This window comes from Delphinus delphis, chromosome 5 (assembly GCF_949987515.2).
Source record: "Delphinus delphis chromosome 5, mDelDel1.2, whole genome shotgun sequence".
Taxonomy (NCBI): Eukaryota; Metazoa; Chordata; class Mammalia; order Artiodactyla; family Delphinidae; genus Delphinus; species Delphinus delphis.
Window position 1 is genome coordinate 129,189,325 of NC_082687.1, and position 22,418 is coordinate 129,211,742.

General features: G+C 31.0%; 1 protein-coding gene across 2 annotated transcripts in view; it reads left to right on the forward strand.

Annotated features, from left to right (window-relative positions):
* The window catches only part of PCDH10 (protocadherin 10), a 40,951-nt gene extending 19,035 nt beyond the window's left edge, over positions 1 to 21,916 (forward strand). For both annotated transcript variants that reach the window (XM_069540703.1, XM_060012989.1), the window contains one exon: positions 19,422 to 21,916. In XM_069540703.1, the coding sequence (XP_069396804.1) occupies positions 19,422 to 19,441 (20 nt within the window). In that variant the 3' untranslated portion in view covers positions 19,442 to 21,916. The remainder of the gene's footprint in view (positions 1 to 19,421) is intronic.
* The last annotated feature ends 502 nt before the right edge of the window (positions 21,917 to 22,418 follow it).

Below are 22,418 nucleotides of genomic sequence, written 5' to 3' on the forward strand. Positions count from 1 at the left end.
ATCTCTAGGCAAACTCTCTTCTTTTCTTCCAATTAAAAAAACATGTTTTAAATTAGTTGTATTTCTCTCTAGATAGTACCTACAAGATTTTATGAGGGAAGATAGATATTGAACTCATTCAAAATATTGAAATACACCTAACCAAGATGTTTTGTGAAATATGATGGTGTTTTTCAGTACTTTAAGATTTTAAACTTCTTTTGATTTTTTCAAGGGTCTTACCTCATATTCTAAGGGGGAATTAAATTTTTTTTTAATTTCTTAACACTCTTAGAATATTAATTGCCCCCCTTTCTTACCAGGTCTGTAAAACAATCTTTTACATGTTTTATTTACTAATAAAGCTTTCATACTTTAGCTCTCATCCTTCACATTTTTATAAAGCTAATGTATATACATATATACATTTTCTTCATTATGGTCACTTATATTTCTTATTTAGTTCCCAGGTAGGAGTTATTTATTTACATGTTATTAATTACATTTTTGAGTTCATGGATACATGGTTAAAACATTTAAGGTCATATAGAGAAGACAATTGGTCAAAGTAATTTATATCTTTTTCAGTGTTTTACACTGCTTAGTAAATGATTCTTCATCTACATAAAGCAGTTTATTTTGTGCACACTTTGCATTTTATTGAATCAACATTTAGCACATTAATATATTTATATACCTCATTTTATATTACAGACCATTTTCATTCTCTTTCTTATTTTGCACATTGGAAGTAAATCCATATAAGCATTTGTGCATCATGTGAGCCTAAAAAAGGAAGATTATCAATTAAAATATAAATAGAATTATTCAGTGAAAAGGAATATCTACTTGGGAATTTTTCCTGCCTCATCATACTGAAGATTTTGGGTCAAAATTTAAATGCATCAAATTATAAAGATATTGTAAATAAGTCTGGAATATACAAATGCAATTGCTTATAAATATTATTAAACATTGTTCAATACTCAACGTGCCAGACTTTTTTTGAGTGAGTCTGAGTCTTCTGAAATCCTTTTAATAGGAATTAGTATCATTTAGACAATATAGCTTGGAAACTGTTTTGGACTATAAGGTTCATTGTTCAAGATTAAATAATACTACTGAATCAGGACTAAACTCAGCATAATATGAGTCCATTTAATGTTTCCTAAATTATAATAAAAATCTTGGAAGTTTTATATCTAGGTCTAATAAGACTCCCTAATTACTGTGTTAGTGATTTCTAATTAACTACATCAGTTTAGGTGGGGACAGTATAGAAGATTTGAAAGATTGAACCCCAAAATATAATTACATACAAAAGGACATGGATAAAAACAAATTGTAAGCTGGAAAATTTACAGATAAAAATCAGGATTTTATTTCTGATTTTTTAATTGATATAGTATATGACATTATACATTATGTCTAGGCACTTAACCATATTCTTTTTCCTAGAGATTCATTTCTTTTAACTGTAGGGATTGAAAAGATTATATGTGAAATTTATTTCAATAAAATTTTTATAACCTGTCCTCTTAAGTGTTGTCTAAATTATGAAAGAGTTTTTAAATCATTGAGTTCAACAAGTGATTATAAATATATTTTCTGTGTTCTATTTTAATGATTCTGTTGTATGGATAGAGTTGTGCATATTTGCAACCCATAGAGAAGCATTATGTTTTTAATTTAGTTTAATTTTTAATTATATCTATCAATTACCAGAGAAAGAACAGACAGAGATTATGCTTAACATAAGAGTAAATTTATTTAACTAACGGCTATTTCATTATCGGAAGCTGTTAACATGATAATATGGTGCTTTTTGAGAAACAGATAAGTGATACAATCAATTTTGGTTGTTCCTTTATTTTTTGGGGTCCTGGTTGTACTTTTTGAGGATGAGTTCATATTGCATAATATAATAAAATTAACCATGACACTGTAGAGGAAATAGATCTCTGTATTATGAGGAAGACATTATTTTTACTGCTTGTAAAAATGTTGTAATCAGTAGGGCTTTTTTTTCTCTTTTAATGTTGGTGTTAGCTGGAATCCTACACAAGATTCTAATATTACTTGTGTTGGATATTTAATTGTATATTTTACACAAACTGGAAAATTGACATTAGTTTGTCATCAAGTGTTCCAAGGTTCATATTTATGCCAATAACTATGTTTCAGCTGAAAATTGGATAATTACTACGTTATTCCATAAAAAGCATATCTGTAAATGTTTTTGTCAAAATAAGTGTTTGGAAAAATATAAAAGTCCTAAGCCGAGAAGTAATACATAAATAAAATCAATATCAAACATATATTTCCTGGGTTAAATTTTGAATCACCCTGGATAAAGAAATAGCCAGGGCAGAAAGCTTCTCTCATACCTAACTAAACATCACTGGGCTTTGTCTCAAAGGGCAACATATTGGTAAAAAGTTCTGAGTCAAAAATGGCAACAGTAGATAAAGTAAATGTAATAAGTTGTCTTGATGATGTACACCTGATGGTGTGTTTAAAATATAATACTTCACATGTAGGTTTAATCAAAATGGTGGTAGGAGTAATAGGTCCATAGATAGGAGAGTTAAAATTATAGTTTGACAGTTGCTATCATTTTATTCTTAAAAAAATATATAGAAAACCTTGAAACTGACCTGTAAAATTAGTATAAAATAATTGTACCTTTTTCTTTCACTATTAATAAATCTGATGCCAGAACCAATCCCCTTGCTAGTCACTAGTAGTGTGGTTTTAAGGTTTACTTGCCATATAATTATTCATCAGATGATTACATTGGAGGTCATGAAATCTAGATCTGTTTTGGTGAATATATATTGATTCTTGAATTACCTCAATCTTTTTGGTAAGAACAATGGGAATAGGGAATGATGTTATGTACAGCACATACATTCTACTAAGTTATATTTTTAAACATTTTTTAAATGATGGATAATTTCAAGCTTATTCAAAAAAGAGAATAGTTTACTAAACTCTCCACTTAAACAATTATCAATTCTTGACAAATTTGTTTCATCCAAAACCTAATACACTTCCTCTTCTTTCATATTTTTAAAGCAAACCCAGAAACCCTACTGTTTAATTCATTAATATTTCAGCATATTTATTAAAGATAAAGTTGAACATAACCACAGGAATAATATTCCTCCTAAAAAAATTTTCTTGCTATCGTTGATTGGCTGTTGTTCAAATTTCCATAATTTTCTCATAACTATTATTTACATTTACAATTAATTTGATTCATGATTAAAATAAGGTTTGTTGATAGCAACGCACTTTTATTTTAAAACTTCTGATTAATGTACAGTATGCATATAGACAAGTACAAAAATCACAAACGTATAACTCAAGAAATTTTCACAAAAGGAGCACACCTGTGTAATCAGTGACCACACTAACTGGGTACTGTGTTCAGTAGCCAAAACATTACTAGTATCTCAAAAAGTCCACCATTCTGTTCCCTTTCAGTTACTACCACCCAAAGTGTTACCACTGTCCTGGGCTCTAACCAAAGATTAATTTTTCTGGTTTTTAAAATTTATATAGTTTGAATAAATGAACTAATGCAATATATTTGAGTTTAACTAAAATGTAATAGCTGGTTAGTCTCTCTGATAGTATAGGGAAAGCAAATATCATAGCTAAAACATATCACTGTGTAAGCTTAAAAAGATAATTTAGTTAGGATGTTTCTCCTTGGATATGATTTCTGTTACTATCTTTGGAGTTCTTATCATGTCTAGTATTTCAGAAATGCTTGATACTTGTCATTATATCTTCTCTTTGATTGAAACATAATCTTCTGTTAACTTAGTGGTGTTTTACAGAAACAAATACTTAAATATGTTGATTTGAATACCAGATTATAACAAAAGAGTAGAAAAATTGAAATGCGTCTATTTCGCATTTCTTTGAGCCTAGATTAGAGGATTGTGGCAAACTGGAGACTATGGTGCTTAAAGGAGACTCTGAATAAAGAGATTAACATTGTGGAAAATAACCTATCTGAAGAGACTCTAAAGGATTGAGGGACTGTGAATTAAGAAGAAAAGGGGAGAGGTGACCAAACAAATGTTAAGTGTTTAAACAAATATTTCACAGATAAATATTCTGACCTTGACATTGGTATTTGCTCCTAAGAGAAATGGAAGCACATTACCTAGAAAGCTTTACAAACTACAAACGTATGCATACGCCAACTGTAATTTGGCGGAATAGCACTTTCTAGCCCTGTGATGTATTCCCACAGAATGCTTTTCTAATACTGGGTCTGGTTTAAAGGAGTGAAGGATGGGGCTCAGTTTTACTAGGGGAAAAGGAAAGGCAATTGAGAAAGCTTGGATTTTTATATATTTCCTTTCCTTCCTGTTTCTACACAGATGACTTCTTATCTTTCATATTTTGGAATTTGGGGAAGGAAACATTTGGCTTCCTAAATCCTTTTTTTCCCTCTCACACACTGAATTGCAATGGATGATTAAATGTCTAGGAACAGAAATTTAAAAATCCTAGTTTTAGAAGGAAATTTGGGAAAATATATATAGTGCAAAAGCTGAGTATGAAAAAGTCTAGTATATTTTATATATGCAATAAGTACCATAGAGTATGTCTATTAAAAGTATGCATTACAACTTAAAGATTTAAGACTTCATATTATATATAATAATTTATAAAAGATTTTATATAGATTTTAATATCTATATGAAGATATTTTAAATATTTTAAATATATTCATCAAATATTGAATCTTCTCTTTATTGAGTTGGCTTATTTCTCTTATAATAAGAATTTTCCATTTTGGTATCATATTATCCTCTGCTGAATTTTAAGGAAAATCCTTGGTGTCATTTACTGTGGAATGACTTACAAATAAAAATGTAGCAGCTATCATTAGTGACTCAGGGTCAAGTGGCCTACTTTCCTTAAACCTAGTGATGATACGTGCTTTCTTAATTATTTTGGAGGATATAGCAAATAGGCTACATATGATCATTATATCTTGGATTGATATTTTGGAGAGTAAATTAAAATGTAGCATTAGCTTGGTAAGGGTGGAGGCATGAATAAATCATGCACTTAAGAAAGGGAAAATAGTCAAATGGGGGAATGGTGTTAGATAAACATTAATGCTTGATTTAAGAACAGTAGTAGCTACTACTGAGTGCCTATTTTATAGGCATGAGAAGATGAAATGACACACTACAATTTCATAAATATACAACCAGTGTTACAAAGTGATAGTTCTTCTCATCAATTAAGGGTCATGAAATAAGCTCTATGAATTTCAGATTATAGTAAATAATTTTAGAAATGTTTGAGAATATTTTATGATTATATAAATATACTCAATTTTATATAGGCAAAGGGGTTTTTGGTAGTAGACAATGTAGAAATGCCTTTTATTGATAAACTGGAGTGAATTTTAACTCCTTTGAAGTTGAATTAAAACTAAGGATTTGAGAAATCTATATTTTTAAATTATATTATGAAACGGTGGGAAGATAATTATTTCTCAAATTATAACAACAAAATATTGACTCTATTGAAATGTGACTGGGAAAGGTTTTTTTTTTTTTTTTAATGCAGGCTTACTTTAGAATTGTTTTTAGGCAAATACTTGACATTGAATAATTTTATTTTCGTCTCTCAGACTTAAAATTGACCTTGAAATCTAGAAACATAATCCTTAAGAACTTAAATTGCTTGCCTTGTAGGAATTCTTCATAGGAACTGTGATTTCTTAATGCTTATAAAAGGTGTGCTAAAATATCCAATATGGGGGAATATTACCTTTGCTTTAAATAAAAGCATTTAACATAATTTACAAAGGGTATATTATATTGTTTTGAAATTCATTTTAAATCTATGTCTTTTAAAAAATCTATTAAAGTTTTTCACATTTCAACTACTTTCTAATTCTGAGGGGTAGGTATCAATAGGTCCTATTGTTTATAACACTATTCTTTATTGTAAAGTAGTGCTATGGTAGTTTGAAACTGTAAAAAGGTTTTTAACCAGCTGTTTTAAACTGACCTTCCCAAGCTACTGACAAAAACAGTGTGACCCACATTCAAGAAAACTTATTATTGAAGACATACTATATTGTAGGCATGGTGGCCTTCAGTTTTGTTTGCCGTAGATCTAGATTATGTAAATGTTCTCAAGGCCAGCCATATAGGAAAATGATTCTTATCACAGACTGATGTGAAAATAGGATCAATATCTTAATTTAAAATACAGATGTAATAACAATCAACTGAAATACTCCTGGAGATATCCAGGGGAAAAAATAGAAATACTATGAGAACTCTGGTTGAGAAGGTGTAAAGGACATCAGATCAACTTCATTACTAGTGATCAAAGCCTCAGGCATCCTCATCCTATAAGGATACTATACCTCCTGCACAGATCAAATCAACTCGGATCAAGTCATCTCAGTGTCATCTGCTCTGGGCCGTGCTAGAAACATGCAAAAGCATTTTCAATTATTGATATCTCTCCACTCCATACCTCATAATACCTCATACAAACTTCCTTTGAAGTGGTTTTGAAAAAAATGAAGAAACCAACCTCGGACATATTACAATACCAGTGAAAAGTTTTCCTCTTCCTTTACGATGTATGTGGAGTACCACCTGCTCACCTACTTGGATTGTGGTGTCCTTGGTAAATATTTAAAAAAGACTCTAGTCATTATTTTCAGGATAGGTTTTCCTAAGCATCACTAATTTTATTCATTTTGACTTTACGATAGCTTGGAACATTTAATTTCACAAGACATCGTTTTCTGATTTTGTTCTCAAAGTATGCATGTACTTCCTTTGGACACATAGCCTGCTGCAGAATTACAAGAGTGGGTCTCTATACTGGTCCTCACATCAGAGAAGTTATGTGTAGTTAAGCGCTCCAGTTATAGAGCCAATCTGCCAATCTGCCATGGTTCAAATACTGATCCAGCCAGTTACTAGCTGTGTGACCTCTGTAATTTCTTTAATCTTCCTGTAACTCAGTTTCCTTATCTGTGACATAGATCCTCAAAAGCTCATTGTGGAGATTAAATTATTTAACATATTTAAAGCAGTGAGTGCTTGGCCCAAAGGAAGCACTCATTAGGTGTTCAGGGCAACCATATATTCAGTTAAAATTGGAACAATGACATCAGCCTGAGTATGGAGAAAATTTAAATTCTGGGTTTAAATAGAACTAATTATGCTTTCTTTTACTCCCAGAGAAAAATCAGACTCCAAATGTTCTTTTCATGATATATCACTATTTTACATCTGCAGTGTATATCCTTTCACATAATACATATGCTTTAAAAGTACAGTATCCCTATTTTTCTTTTTCATCTGTGAAACCAATGAAATGGATAGATGAGAACCAAAGTTATAATGCCCAGTAAAGACTAAGCTTTATTTGTTTTATAAGATGTTAGTCACGAAGCATGATTATAACTTTAAACATTTCGTATTCTCATTATTTTACTTGTCCAATGAGTGGAGATATTTGATTATGAGCAATAAACAGTAAAAATAAACTGATAAAGAATACTCTTTTTTGAAACAACTGATTTTTATTTCGTATAGAAAGCAGCATATTATATTTGATGATTGTAGAAAAATAAAGACTATTTCTTCAGGTCAAAAATGTTTAAAAGTGATACAAATAGATGTCCATATCCAATTTGACTTAATCTACATTTTGACAATTGTACTAACCCTTTAGATAAATTCTGGCCTTAGGCAAGATATTGTTACTCCAAAGAGTTCTGATATCCCTGTGTGAGAGACACAAATGCCCTAAAATTATCACAAAAAGTAACTGTAAAGAGTCTATTAGTGTGGAAAATTGGGTTTTTCTATAAGATATACCAAAGATATCTATGTCTGCCATAAATCAGTCTTCACACGCAGAAGCCCAAAGATTTTCCTGCCTCCTTTTTCTTCCCTAAAACCCTATTATCTGATAAACTCTTTCAGTTACCCTTATATTTATATTTTTGTACTTTCGTCTTTCACAGTCAGAAAGAACTAGCAAATGATGTCACAAGCCCTTTTGAGAAACACCTGAAAAACTGCCCAAACTTTACTTTTTTGTTTATGCCTTATTCATTGAACTCTCTCAGGTGTAATTCTCTTGATTTTATGATTCTCTGTTTTCTGTCTTCTACCTTCCCATCAGTTCTGCATAGGTATCATGATTTTGCCTAGAAAACAAGAGGCCTAACAACTAAGTTCCAGTGCCCAGTTCCATGCATTATATGTGCTTATTTCTTTTTATCTTTATGACTATTTAGAAGAAAGTCAGTAAGGATTTGTTACATGGGGTTTAATTTTTGTTTTTGGTTTACTAGCAGAGCATTACTGCCGTTGTCAATCTTTGTGGTAATAAAGGCCCGACGGAGAATGATAAGGGAAGGATCAGAGACATTCTGAAAAAAAATTATAGTATTGGAATTATAAATGTAAGAATAAAAGGCAAAGAAAGTAGTTATCAAGGATGGTTCTCAGGTCTTGAGACTGCATGATTGGGAGAAGATTGCATCCCCAATCTCACAATTAATTGTGAGACAGTGTAGAAAACAAGTATGCTTTCTTTTTTAAATTAAGATTTTTAGAAGTGAAAAGTAGATACTAGGGAAGATGATAACTGAAAATACTAGTAGATCGAGATACAACGGGAGTTATTTTTGAATAGGAAAGATTTGATCAAATGTATGTGACATTTAATCACTTTAAATACGTTATTTTAACTGCCATGATTAAATTTGTCCCTGTGTCTTCACCATTTCTGTGAGTTGCAGACCAGATGTTCCTAGGGTGAGATTTACTTGTGAGGGTCTCTCTGTGAAAAAAATAAACCCTGAAGCAGTATTTTATTTTAAAAAAAAGATTCATATAAAAATCTTACATAAATCATATATAAATCTTATACAGTGTATTTAATATTTGTGATCATTATATGCCTTATTTTTCTTTGTTAAAATCTGTGGAAAAAAATGTCCCATCTTTTCTACGGGTTCCTGGCTTTAATTGCTGCTGACAGAACCTGAGGCTTGAAACAATGGGATAGAATCACTTCCTTGAGCAGCTCATATCACTGCTTTTTTTCTGTCACAATTATCTTAGAATTGAGTTATCAACCACAAAACATCCAGGCAGTCGTTTTAACTGCAGAACACTTTGTCACTTTTGGAAGATTTAGGGTGATGGAATGCAAACTATTTCCAGATGTGTAAAGTATAAACCCTGGATCCTCGGCTGGGCTCTGTGAGAAGACACAGGCGTACTTTCTTTTTTGCATTCCCCGAACCCAGTCATTTCTTCCTAATTCACAAAAATTAATGAAAACCCCTCTACTTCTCTGTCTGGCTTTCCACTGTCAAATAATTAGAGAATTTATTTATATTCACAGACATTTGACTTTAATATGTTCCTCTTTAAAAATCTTGAGAGGCTTTCTGTTTCGGCTGCAATAACGTTCACGCTGTTATTAGCTTTAAAAGTTTTTTGTTTAAACCCTGACTACATTTTTTAGTTTCATGCCATTCAGTGATTGTAGGCTTCTTGATACACTGTTTTTCCCAGGCCCTTGCACTTTGACATTCCATTCTCCCTCTGGAATGCTCTCTCATTGGAAAAACCACTCCCACCCCGGCTGCTTGGCCATCTACTCATCCATCAAGATTCAACTCCTTTTACCTTTAATGGGAAGCCTTCCCAGACAAAGAGATATACACAATCTTCTTGTAACTTCTTATAGATTTTATATGTAATTGCTATTGTTAAACTATCCTATAAAACAATTGTTAGCCTATTGGACTGGTAGATCTTTTAGGGAAGAATCCATGTGTATTCATTTTACAGTCTCAAATCCCAGAACTTTGTCTGGAGCAAAGTAAATACCCATAAAGCCATATTAGACTACATCAATTAATCAATAAATGAACCATCCCGAAACCAAGGAAGCGAGTGCATTTCTTTTTCTCCTTAGTTATTTAGGCATCTTCCCAATTTACATAAATTAATATAATTATAGTAATCTCTGAATGGCAAAACAAACAAACAAACAATCCCCCAAAACCTAACCATTTCCACTCCTAACATACACTCTCCTGGATTTCATCATTTTTCAGCCTTCCTTGATTTTCATGTTCTTTTATTCTGGCCTTACATATACTGCTACTAGCTCTTTTATTTTTTATTTATTTATTTTTTTCTGAATGATTGTTTTCTCTTTAATAACTCCTTAATCCTCATATTTCAATATCACCAACTGCTAATTTCAAAGTCTATTTCTTTTCAGTTGTCTGTCGCATATAATTCGCAAACATATACATAAACATTAAGTAAAAATGAGGTAATCTTATACATGAACATAAAGTGGGATCCACTGTAGATATGAGTATAAGCAGGAGACTGTTGTAATACGGGATAACCAGGGCTAGAGGTAATTTATCTGGCTTTCCTTTGGGTTTCTGGGGTTTTCATGTAACAGTTTTTAAGCCTTTGGTATTTTTGTTTATCATCAGTATTGCACAAGTTATTTTCAGATTTTTCTTTATGGCATTGTGGCAACTAAAGAGTATCTCAGATACTTTTTTTAAAACAAGGATACAACAGTTTTATTTTGTTCTGTGAGAATTTTATTATGAGACATGTAGGTACATTTGTACTTTAGTCATATTTTAATAATGATGTAGATATGTTATATATAAATATACATTGTCAATACTATTTAACCTGGTTAATTATTTAAACAAATACTGGCCTTAACAACGGTTAATTATTTAAAACTTGAACTTTTTCCTAGATTTATTGTGATACTTTTCATAAATAGTAAATGTATAACATGACTTTTATTGACTTTATTAGGTGGTTAAATATTTGCAGTAATTAGGAAAAACCCTAATCAAACACAAAGTTTAAAGTTATGGAATGTAATATAACTGTGTAAGGATTTAACTCTTGTCATTTAATTAGAACATAACTAAAATGATTTTTAATGTTTAACAAACATGGTAGTGATCTTATTTTAACAAATTCGCATTTTTGTGATATTTTTAAATCTGAGTTTGATTCACTGCTTATCGGTTTTCAAATCTCTAATTATCTGATTCTAGATTAAATTGAAGGGCCAAGAGGGAGGTAGTTTAATGAGTTTCTAGAATAGAACTAAAATTAGAATGTATATTTAGATTTAAAATTTAGAATAAATAATTAAAAATTATGGTTCTTATGCAAAGAAGAAAGGACATTTTATCAAATATGCTATATCTACCTCACAAAAACAAATACTTCAATTGAAATCAAGGTTAATTATAATACAAAAAAATTTAAATGACAAGATTGTGTTCATCTGTGATAATAGATAACTGATTTTTTATATTTTATCTCCTTTTGAATTCTTACATCTTAATTTTAAAATCATTTTACATGGAAATATGTACAAAATATATTATATGAACTACAGTTCTACAAATTAATTAGAGAATATAGTGTAATATTTTTCTAGGAAAAACAGCATAACGTTCTCCTCAGTGGTAACTAGTATCATCTGTGCTATCATGTAGCTGATATCTTGAGGATATGGTTGCCAGATCTAACAAATAAGAATACATGACACCCAAATGTTGCATGGGGGGTATGTATACTAACTAATTATTCACTGTTTATCTGAAATTCAACTGTAACTGGACACCCTGTATTTTATCTGGCAACTCTGCTTAAGAAGTTATTGGCACCTGTAGTCTTGGGTTCCTAACCTGTTTAGTGTGGGGATGTTTTTCTAGATACAGAAAACCAGTGGTTAGCTTTCACTTTTCAGGGAGTCAGATTTCAACCCTTCTGAGCCTGCAGTTCCTGTTATTAATCTGCTATTTGCTTTGACATAGAAGCAACTGAATGATGTTAGGGGAAGTCAGATCATCAAGTATATTAAATAAATAGCCATACTTCTACACACCGTTTCTAAGTCATGTGTGTTGTGTCTCTTTTTTGAAAATAACCTTGTAAAAATTGTGCTATTAGTATTTTATTTACCAGCCCAGAAGATTTTCCACTTATTTTCATGGCTTAGTTATCTAAAGTGTTAGTTGAATTATTCTGAAATCTTATCACTATTTAAGTAGGCTATTAGTGGTTAATAAATTAGATACATGGCTATGTATTTTTTAAATGAAGATCTTATGTATTTATTCTTAAGTTTTCCCTATCTTTCATTGCTGGAATTTCTCTGCTTGGTTTTCATATAGAAGACAAAGTTGTGCATGTCACTAGTAGTTGGTTTAATATTGTGATACAGTGATGTTGTTTGTTGCAAATAAGTCTAAACAGGTATAACATCCCTGTGCTTAGAGGAATAACTAATGCCTTGCAGGAATTTTCCAAACCTTTACTTGGAAAATTAATGCTAATTTCAACTTACAGGGAAGTAACTAATTTGATCTCCTTATAATATTGTTTTGAAGGAAACTACTAGAAATATAAGTATCTAAATGTCAGTAAATATCAGCTCCATAATTCTCAAAGAAAAAAAAAGGAACCATTTATTCTTTAAAGAAGCATATGGATGTCTTGTTAGAATGTAGAGACACATAATCATGGTATTTGTCTAAGTTAAATGAAAGATCTTTTGTCATTATTAAAGTAAGAGTTAATTGAGTGGATTTTCTTCAAAAGAAGTTTCAAGGGTATTTCTTTATTGCCAGGTAAAGAATGCAATTTTCAAATAGTTGTGGAAAAAATAAGTTTCCACATTTTAGTGCATTATGGTAAAGAATTCCAGAAATTTTTTCAATGATATTATAAACATGGAGAGCAATATGTGTTAGAGAGTTCCATTTCCTAAATATATGTCAATGTAGGGGCGGAGCATTTAAAAAGAATTCAGTCTCCAGACTTGATTTTAAGATACCATTCAGGCAAGGGGGTTTTGTTTGTCAAAGAGAGCCTGGATGGTGACCAAAGTGTTCTTGGTAGGGTCATGTCCTATTACTTTTTTCGCCCTCAGGAAAAATTTGTTAAGCTTTCAAGGCATAATTTTTGACATTTCTAGGTAAGTTTGGAATACATCCATTCAATCTATAAAATGCAAGTACATTGTCATGCTAAGTTTTTTTAAACAAATATTTTAATATGAAAGTTTATTTCTTTAGCATTTAAAAGATATTTAGAATATTGACAATTTTTGTGTCTAGATGATTACCATGTGTTTTTTGATATCTTGCTTAAATCAATTCAGGTAATGATAATAATCAAAGTATATTATCTAATTAAAGGAGTTAATATACTATCACTGGTTTTTGTTGTAGATTTTAAAGCACTCTTAATTAAAGTAATTAATTAGAGACAAAGATTTTTAAACCAAACAAAATTGAGTTACTATAATTACACCTACCCTGTTAATACATAGCACAGGGAGATCAGCTCAGTGCTTTGTGACCACTTAGAGGGGTGGGATAGGGAGGGTGGGAGGGAGATGCAAGAGGGAGGGGTTATGGGGATATATGTACACATATAGCTGATTCACTTTGTTATACAGCAGAAACTAACACAACACTGTAAAGCGATTATACTCCAATAAAAATGTTAAAAATATATATATTAATGGTAGTTGACAAGGTTGCAGTAACCCATAGAGTAGATATTTCTTGGTGAATGCACTATTGCCTTAATAAGAAGGTAGTTTTAAATCACACATATTCACATACACACAAACACATACAAGTATATAGAAATTTCTAAAAGCCTATGGATTTTCTATCTATAAGAAATTCATGATGTTTTGGGAGACTCACTTGCTCAAACAAAGCTATGTGAAGGTAATGGTATTCTGCCATACTTTTGGATTCTACTTGTAGACAGATAGAAGCCCCTATTTTCAAGGCTATGAAGTCTTTTAACTAACAACAAAATGCGGTTTAAAAATAAGCTCCATTTGTAATACTAAATACTGTAATTTTCACAGGTGGTACATATAGGGCTTTGCACAGTGCATGAACACTGCTTGATCTCAAGGGTAGCTTGCAGCTTATGAAATTAATTCTGTCTTTGCCCACACCATTCTTAGTAAGCAAATGAAGTCCAATTCATTTCTATTTTGTGACCTCAAGTTCATATACAGTCTCTATCACAACTAAAAAATAGCAGTTTTGGTAACTACGTTCTGGCACTTAGGGGTGCCAGAATTTCTAGAGCTAAAATGTCTATAAAGAGAATATTATGCTCAATATGTTTGTCTCCTATCTTAGAAAGGATGCATTTATTGATGTACATTTCTAATCCACAAAACTACACTTACCGATTTCTTATCCCTTAAATACCCATGGATTTATCTTTTAATTTAATAGGCATTTAATAATTGCAAATTATGTTGTAAGTATTGCGTGCATATATAGACTAAAGTAAAAATAAACACTTGGCTTTACGATGTATTTCTTAGGTGAGTGGTCTGAAGTCTTATTTGAGTCATTTATTTCAAAAAGTTTCCTTTCTAAAAAACTAATCAAGTTTACAAATGGGAATCACCTCCTCCAAATGAACTCTTGCTTTCTAGATATATTCTATAATCTCTTAGCTCTGTCAAACTAGAATAAAAAGGCATATTGTTTGATGAAAGGAAATTTAACATGAGGATGCTGTGAACATTATGAAATAAATATAAGAATGCAAGTTTATATTGCTCTGAGCTACAATTATTAGACAGAAAGACAATCTATATTATACTAACAGAAGGCTTTCAGTCTTTATAATTCATAATAAACCATAGCATGTAATTTTTAAATTATATACATATTTAATTTCAAATATTTTTGTAATTTTTTGAGAGGAGGAAAACCTTTACAATATGAACAAGATACAACTATATTAAAAAAAAAAAGCAAATATAAGGGTGTTCCAGTGGGAAGACAAAGCAGCGACCCATTTTAATAGTTAACACAACTATGCTCATCTTAGAACTTTAGGGTTAAACAGAAAAAAACTCTTTAGAGACATTTTTGAAGAGAATCTTCAAAAATGGTTCAAGAATAAGACAGAGGAAAGTTAAAAGAACTGATTATTTGCTGGACAGATCTCTAATGGGGCTTACTTTTAAATGATCTTTCAGTTTATGATGTGCTTTCACACAGGGAACAGAGAGTAGATGTTTCTGACTCCTACAAGGGGTAATGGGCTTACACTCTTGTACCGTAGGTTCACTTTATACATAAAGAAGTGTTCTGACCCTGAGGCTCAGGAAACATTTGAATGACTTCCCGAGTAGCTTACTGATCTCAGCTTCTAGAAGTTTTTCACTGTAGTGGAGAGTCTCCATCATCTGGGATATTTGAAGGCTGTTCTTTCTTTCAGTGGCAGAAATAGATTAGATCACTTCATAAGCTTTATTTATTACTTTGGCTTCTGTGATTTACGCTGTCATAAAGTATAAAGAGTATTATGCTTCCTGCTACGCAAGTAGAGGAATGTGAATATTCAAATGATTAAATTGTCATTTTAATATATTATACAATATTATTTTTCACCAGATTTTTAGTAAACTATAGTATGTTGAAGAAATAGAATATCGCTGGTGATGTTTTTCAATTTTATTTTGCAACATACATATTTACAGGCAGTCTTCTTAAGTCATTCATCAGAATTTTTAAATGTCCAACAGTTTAATATCAGATTTTACAAATTACCAAAGGCAGTAACACGACTCCACAGTATAAGGAAAAATATGCATCATGGAACTTTCATTAAAATAGTATGTACATGCTGAAAATATACATACATATACATGTTAAATATATACACACATATATATGCTAAATTATAAAAGGTAGATATTTGAATCTCTTCTCCATTAATAGTAATTTTTCATCTGTAGTTCAGGCAGTAAGATAAATGTGTTAAATGTAACATTTATATGACTCACTTTGAAGAATAAATGCAGTGAATGAATAAATAGAGGTAAAAACAAACAAACAAACAAATTAATTAATTAATTAAAATTCCAGTAATCTGGAATCACAGTATCTGGAAAGATAGTCACAAAGTTGTTAGCAGCAGTTATCATTTTTTGGGTACTTTTGAGTGCTTTTATTCTTATTTGGCTTTTTCTGTGCTGTTTGAATTTTAAATTTTTAATGAATTTTATTTTATTTTTGAATTTTTAAAGTAAATATGTGTAATTCTACAAAATATATATATTTTGTAAATACTTATAAGTACAGCTTTTTTAAAACATATAATTAAGGAAGAATTGACATAGTTATAAAAAAAGGAATGCTAATAGTCCTTTTTCTATTATTTTTGACTTGAATTAAAATAAAATATTTTATTCATATCAAGTAACCAAATCCCTATACATGCTGATGAATAGCTAAGGAAAAATGCATCTGCGAAATGAAAAGAAAAAGCAGAAATTCTCCAACTATGCTTTGATAATTCCAAAACATATACAGAATACATCAGAAAGCATGAAGATTCAATGTATTTGACCCATACTCTCTAGCCTGAAATGCTTAACAAATGCATGACCATAATCGTTAACACTGTGGAATAATTGTCCTTGGTACGGACTCTAAAATGTAATAGCGTCAATTTGTCTCTTATATACGTGTCCTACTTCCAACATTAACCCATATATCCCCCAAAGAACAATGATTTTTCAGTATTCAGACTCACCTTTTAAAAGCCTTGAAACAGGGGGCTTCCCTGGTGGTGCAGTGGTTGAGAGTCTGCCTGTTGATGTAGGGGACACGTGTTCGTGTCCCGGTCCGGGAAGCCGCGGAATGGCTAGGCCTGTGGGACAAAAAAAAAAAAAAAAAAAAGCCTTGAAACAAAATGTATATGACTGTAACTTTAGTAATAATATATTTTATCTTCTCTAGCTTGTCTAGCAATCCTTAACATTCGGGAAATTAGCTTTTGAAATAAAGGAAATCTTCCCTCTCTATTCTAATTTGTTCTGACCTTCAACTTCAGCCCTTACACTTGTCCTATTCAGATTTGCATTCCTGAATTAACAGATAGATGGGAAGAGGTAAATGTAACGAAAGGTGATTATATTATTCGGAGAACTACTGAAATAGGTGCAATTTAAATAAAAGCAGCACACATGTAAGCCTAAGCAGTAATAAAATATACCTTTTAAGCTTGTGTTTATATTTCAGATATTGAGTATATTATATGCTAAACATCTGTGTTCTTGTAAGAGTGAACCACTTTAATAACACGATTTCTTTCTGTATCCTAATTAAATCAAATGAACGTATAATATCTAGGCTAATAACTTATCTTTTTTTTTTTTTTGGTGGTACGCGGGCCTCTCACTGTTGTGGCCTCTCCCGTTGCGGAGCACAGGCTCCGGACGCGCAGGCTCAGCGGCCATGGCTCACGGGCCCAGCCGCTCCGCGGCATGTGGGATCTTCCCGGACCAGGGCACGAACCTGTGTCCCCTGCATCAGCAGGCGGACTCTCAACCACTGCGCCACCAGGGAAGCCCCCTATAAGTAATCTTTTAACCTAATTAGAAATATTTTACTCATTTAAACGTGTGTTAGGTTGACTAATCTCTGCATTTACACTAAGAAGTAGCTTTTCAGTGTATTCATTTTTTTCACATAATGAGTTAGTTTATAGGTTGAGTATAGGTCATTACTGAGTTTCTTTTTTATTTTGAACTAGTAGAATGTTTCCTAAAAATCAGTAGTTTCTGATTTATACTGTTTAAGAAAAACTTCAAACTGTAAGTAATATCTCCAACTTATTTTGAAAAAAATTATATTATTTGTAAGATGATGATATTTTCTGGGTTGTCCAGAAAAGTGCAAGATTACACCTTGTGTAGTTATTAATAATGCTCCCTTTCAGCTACACAATTGTGCAGTTTAGACAATACGTTATTTGATCACTATAATTATTTGTTCCAATTCATTTTATAAACCCGAGTTTCTGTGATGGCTAAATATTTTAATTTACTTGAGAATTTTAAATCCTGATTGATATAAACAAAATGTAAATCATTCATATTTATCAAGTTTATCACGAAGCAGAGAATTTGAATTCAAAGGCATAGGAAAATAAGATTCGATTCTTTTAAAAGAGTGAAGTTTCTATTTGCTTATATAATAGAATACTCTTTGTAGCATTATGACCAGGTAAGTTATAATAGCTACCATTTTCACTTTGATTTCTGTCAGTGGTGGTACCTGATTTTTACAATTTTAATTGATGTATTTTTGCTAAAAGGTGAACTAATGAAGAAATGCTTGATGGTCTGGTCAGAAACTGAGTTTGTGAGGAAAAATAAATGAGAGAATCAGGGAAAATAAATTAAGAAAATATATAGCTAGAAAATCTACTTGAAATGAGTGGAAATACCGTAGGAGAGGAAGTGAACTCATCAGCATGTTCTTACATTCGTAGAAAACAACAAAAAAAGTAACTTTTCACCAGTTTGAAACAATTCAGTTATGCTACTTAATGTTGTACTTATTTTTTAATGAGATACACATATATGTGTTTTTTAATCACAATTGAACCATCTTGATTTTTAGCTCATTTTTATTATACATCTCTTATGTCCCAGATACTTATCTAGGAGATGCAGTCTCTGTTCTCATTGTGCTCATGGTCAGATATCACAAAGATTATGAATAAATGGGAAGAAGTATCCTTTATCATTATAAATTAAATACTTAAGATCATAAATTCTGAATGATTGAATCTGGACATCCTGCTTCATAATTCATTTTATAAGACTGGGCCACATTCAATAATATCTTTTTCTCCCCTTCGCCTATTCCCACCTTAGAGGAAAACTGATTCCTTTCAGGGGATAAATTTACCTTACAAAATTATAGGCCATAAAAAGATTTGGTTTTTATATAATTCTAAAAAAATTAGATAAAATAAACCTCCAAAATGTGAATCATCCTTTAATTTTTAACTACATGAACACTTCCTGGTACAGTTTTCTCCTATTATATGTAGATTGAATACATGTCACTTAGAGCTTGTTAAATTAAATATATAACCACTTATCATAGATATTCTAAAGACTTGTTCTAGAAATGTAAGGACCACAATTTTTTCCTCTATTCTGATTGTGCATAAATAGTGAAGTAGGGATTGTTTTGTAGATAACTTTAAAAAGTTAATCGCATAATTGAGGGTTGGTATATAAAGCTCACGTTTCCCATGCAAAACTGATTTGTATAAATGTCAAAATTGTCATTTTCAGAAACCCAAACAACAGAATGACTGTGGCTATTAGAAGCCAACGTGACACAGAAATATCTTGCCACTACCTGGGTCTGGTAGGGGGATACAACTTGTTTCCAGGTGTATTTGCTTCTTTTACAATACTGTGCAATTCGAAACACCAACAGTCAGGCTGTTTCTCTTAGAGTATTTTTCTTTTCTTTTTCACAGCACGGAAAAGGATATGCTAGTCAATTCTACAGGACTTACCTGAAGCAGCATGATTTGCACAAAGTCGACCAACAAAAGCATCAACTTTTCAACTTCATTATCTTGGCCATCCAGTTAGTTGTGTGTAACTGAGTATTAGATTGCCAGCGGAGTCATTACGGCCAATTATAGGACCTAATTGCTCTCAGCAGGCCTGAGAAATGAGTTGAAATGTGCAGAACTGTAGAAACTTTAGGCAACTGATTTTGCCTCTCCGATCAGTGTGTGCCTGTTTACAGCACTATATATCTTTCTCTCTCCAAATGTCACTGAGCCCTTTAGATGTTTATATTCACCACGAGAAGCCAGTTATAAAGATAAAGGAAATTTGTGCATTATAAATGCAATATCACTGTTTTAAACTTGACTGTTTTATATTATTTTTGTGTGATCAAGTGTTCCCCAAACTATTCCAACTTTACAAGAGAGATTGTGATTATGTTCTTTTCACCTGTGGGTTATAAAAAATGTCGTATTCTGAAGACCCACAAAATATCAAAGACATTCTGTAGTTTATACACCGTGTTGCAAAGTGTTTACTGTACTATTTCAAAGCTTCTAAATAAATATAAAATATATATATTATATTATATAATTTTCCTAAAATGTGGTACAACTTAGTTGGTTTTTAAATGGATTCATACAGTCCACATCATATAATAAAGTAAAAGGTAATTCAGGGTCCCAAAGATAAACTTACTAAGAAAAAAATAATCATTAATCGTTTCCTTCCAGTTTTTGTATCTTATTCAACCCTGTTTTTCCTTGTTTAAAAGAAAATGAAGCTCTAAGCTGCAAAATTTTGTCAAGAACTCGTACTGATTTTCAATGCCAAAGATATAGCTGTCGATGTTATCAGAGGAGCACTGAACATGTACTATCAAAATATCTAACAATCTACATTATTTCGATTCTATTTCTATGGCTTTGAATTTAGAATCATTTAAAGATTTTATAAAGAATCTATAAATTCACCTGTATCTGTTGTTAGGAAAAAAAAAAAAACAATGGGTGTGTCTGTACATTCTGTGGTGTAAAATATGTAATTGAAAATTATTATTTTAAATGAAGTTCTTCAATCATATAATTCACACAAAGTTTTATTTTACATAGTTTTACATAGTTTTGTGACTTCTAATAACACATGCATATAAAATCTATAACTCTATATGAATATATAGAGGTACATAAATATCTGAACTGGTAAAGAATAACCATAAGATATAAAGGATCTCTAAATTTAAAACAAATTACATAAATTTGGAGACAGAAACATGGTACGTTACTCTTTTAGTGTTATATGTGAAAATTTTATAGCTTAAATGTAGTCAGTGTGTTATTGAGAAAATTCTTCATGAGTGGGCCTTGAAAAGTGAAGTTTGCTTTTTATGTTTATGTCAACAAGGTTAATTATTAAATTCAGTAAGATGCATTTTCCTTTCTTTTACATATTTTCCTTTTATTATACTGTTTGTTGCTTGTTGAAGTACAATTAAGAAAGAGAAGAATCAGAGGATGTGATAATCTTCTAAGCAAAAACCAGATCTGTCACAGTTCCCCTCTAAAAACTCCCTCAACATTATGTCTAAATGTTTGCCAAACCCAAATTGCAGACTGATTTTGAAATATTTCCCTTAATTTTAACAGATCTTATGTTCGATGATAGTTTGAATCATGCTATGTTATTAAAGAACAGACTAAACTTAGCACGTAACAAATGTTTTCCACCTAATTTTATGTCATCTAAATGGGAATACTTTCCTAGATTTGACATTAAAATGCATACATATATTCCTAGGTCCTTGATGTGTATATTTGAGTGATATCTTGGTATCACTCATTTTTCTTATCAGATTAGACATTAATATGTCATAATCCCAATTTATATATCAAAGTAATGTGTGTGATGTTCCAGCCTTTTGGGGACCCTTTAAAAATAAATGAAGCTAATTTGTCACATACGACACATAAAGCACACACACTCACTAGATCCAGCAGTAACCTTTTCTTAAAATTTTGGCATTACTACATTAATATTTTGAATGATAGACTATTTTAGTATGGAAACATTTTTATATAATTTAACTAGAAAAAAGTCTGTTGGTTGTAACTGCTTTTTAAACAAGAAAATTATTTTCTTGTTGAATCACTCTGCTTTAATTAAAACTTTTCACTCACCATTTTACAGTTATGGGGGAAACTCATATCCATCTGCCTTATTACACGCACTGAAAATAAGGTTATACTCACTTCCTATGTAACAGCTATATTAATTCATTTGACTTAAAGAAATTTTATTTAATTATTTAATCCTTTATATCGTTGTGTATAATTTCCCTTGAACCAACTTCTCATACCATATATTTGTCTATTTGTTTTTTTAATATAGTAACCTGTTATACTAATTTGCATTTAGTTCTTAAATTTTATCATCAATCTACAAAAAAAAAAAAACACAAAATTTTTACCTAATCTGTGGGATAAATAGAATTATTTAAACAAAAAACAGTAAAAGATTAGCTATTAATGTATCTATTGCATCCAGAATAAGTCAGAAGTTACAACAGAATAAAGATATGATTTTATTAAACATTTATCAAAATGTTTTCTCCCACTGAGGGGAACCTTGAGATGCAAGGATGCAACCAATCAATAATGAAGTTTTTCAAACAAACATTTATGAGATTTGTATGAAAAGGAATTTTAGAATAAGTTTTATAATTAATCTAGTCATCCTAATATCCAATCTTCCATAATTGTATACATATCAAAGGAAAATAATACCCAAATTATTAGACAGTATTTCATCAATGAATTATTTCAGAAAATAATCATGACATTTACTTCTTGTTAACATGGCTAGTTTTAGAGTAGTAAAAGTCAATATTTTTCTGTGGAAACAGTGTCTTGATGTTTCAGAGGTATGTCAAATGACAATTTTTAGGAATATTCCATCTG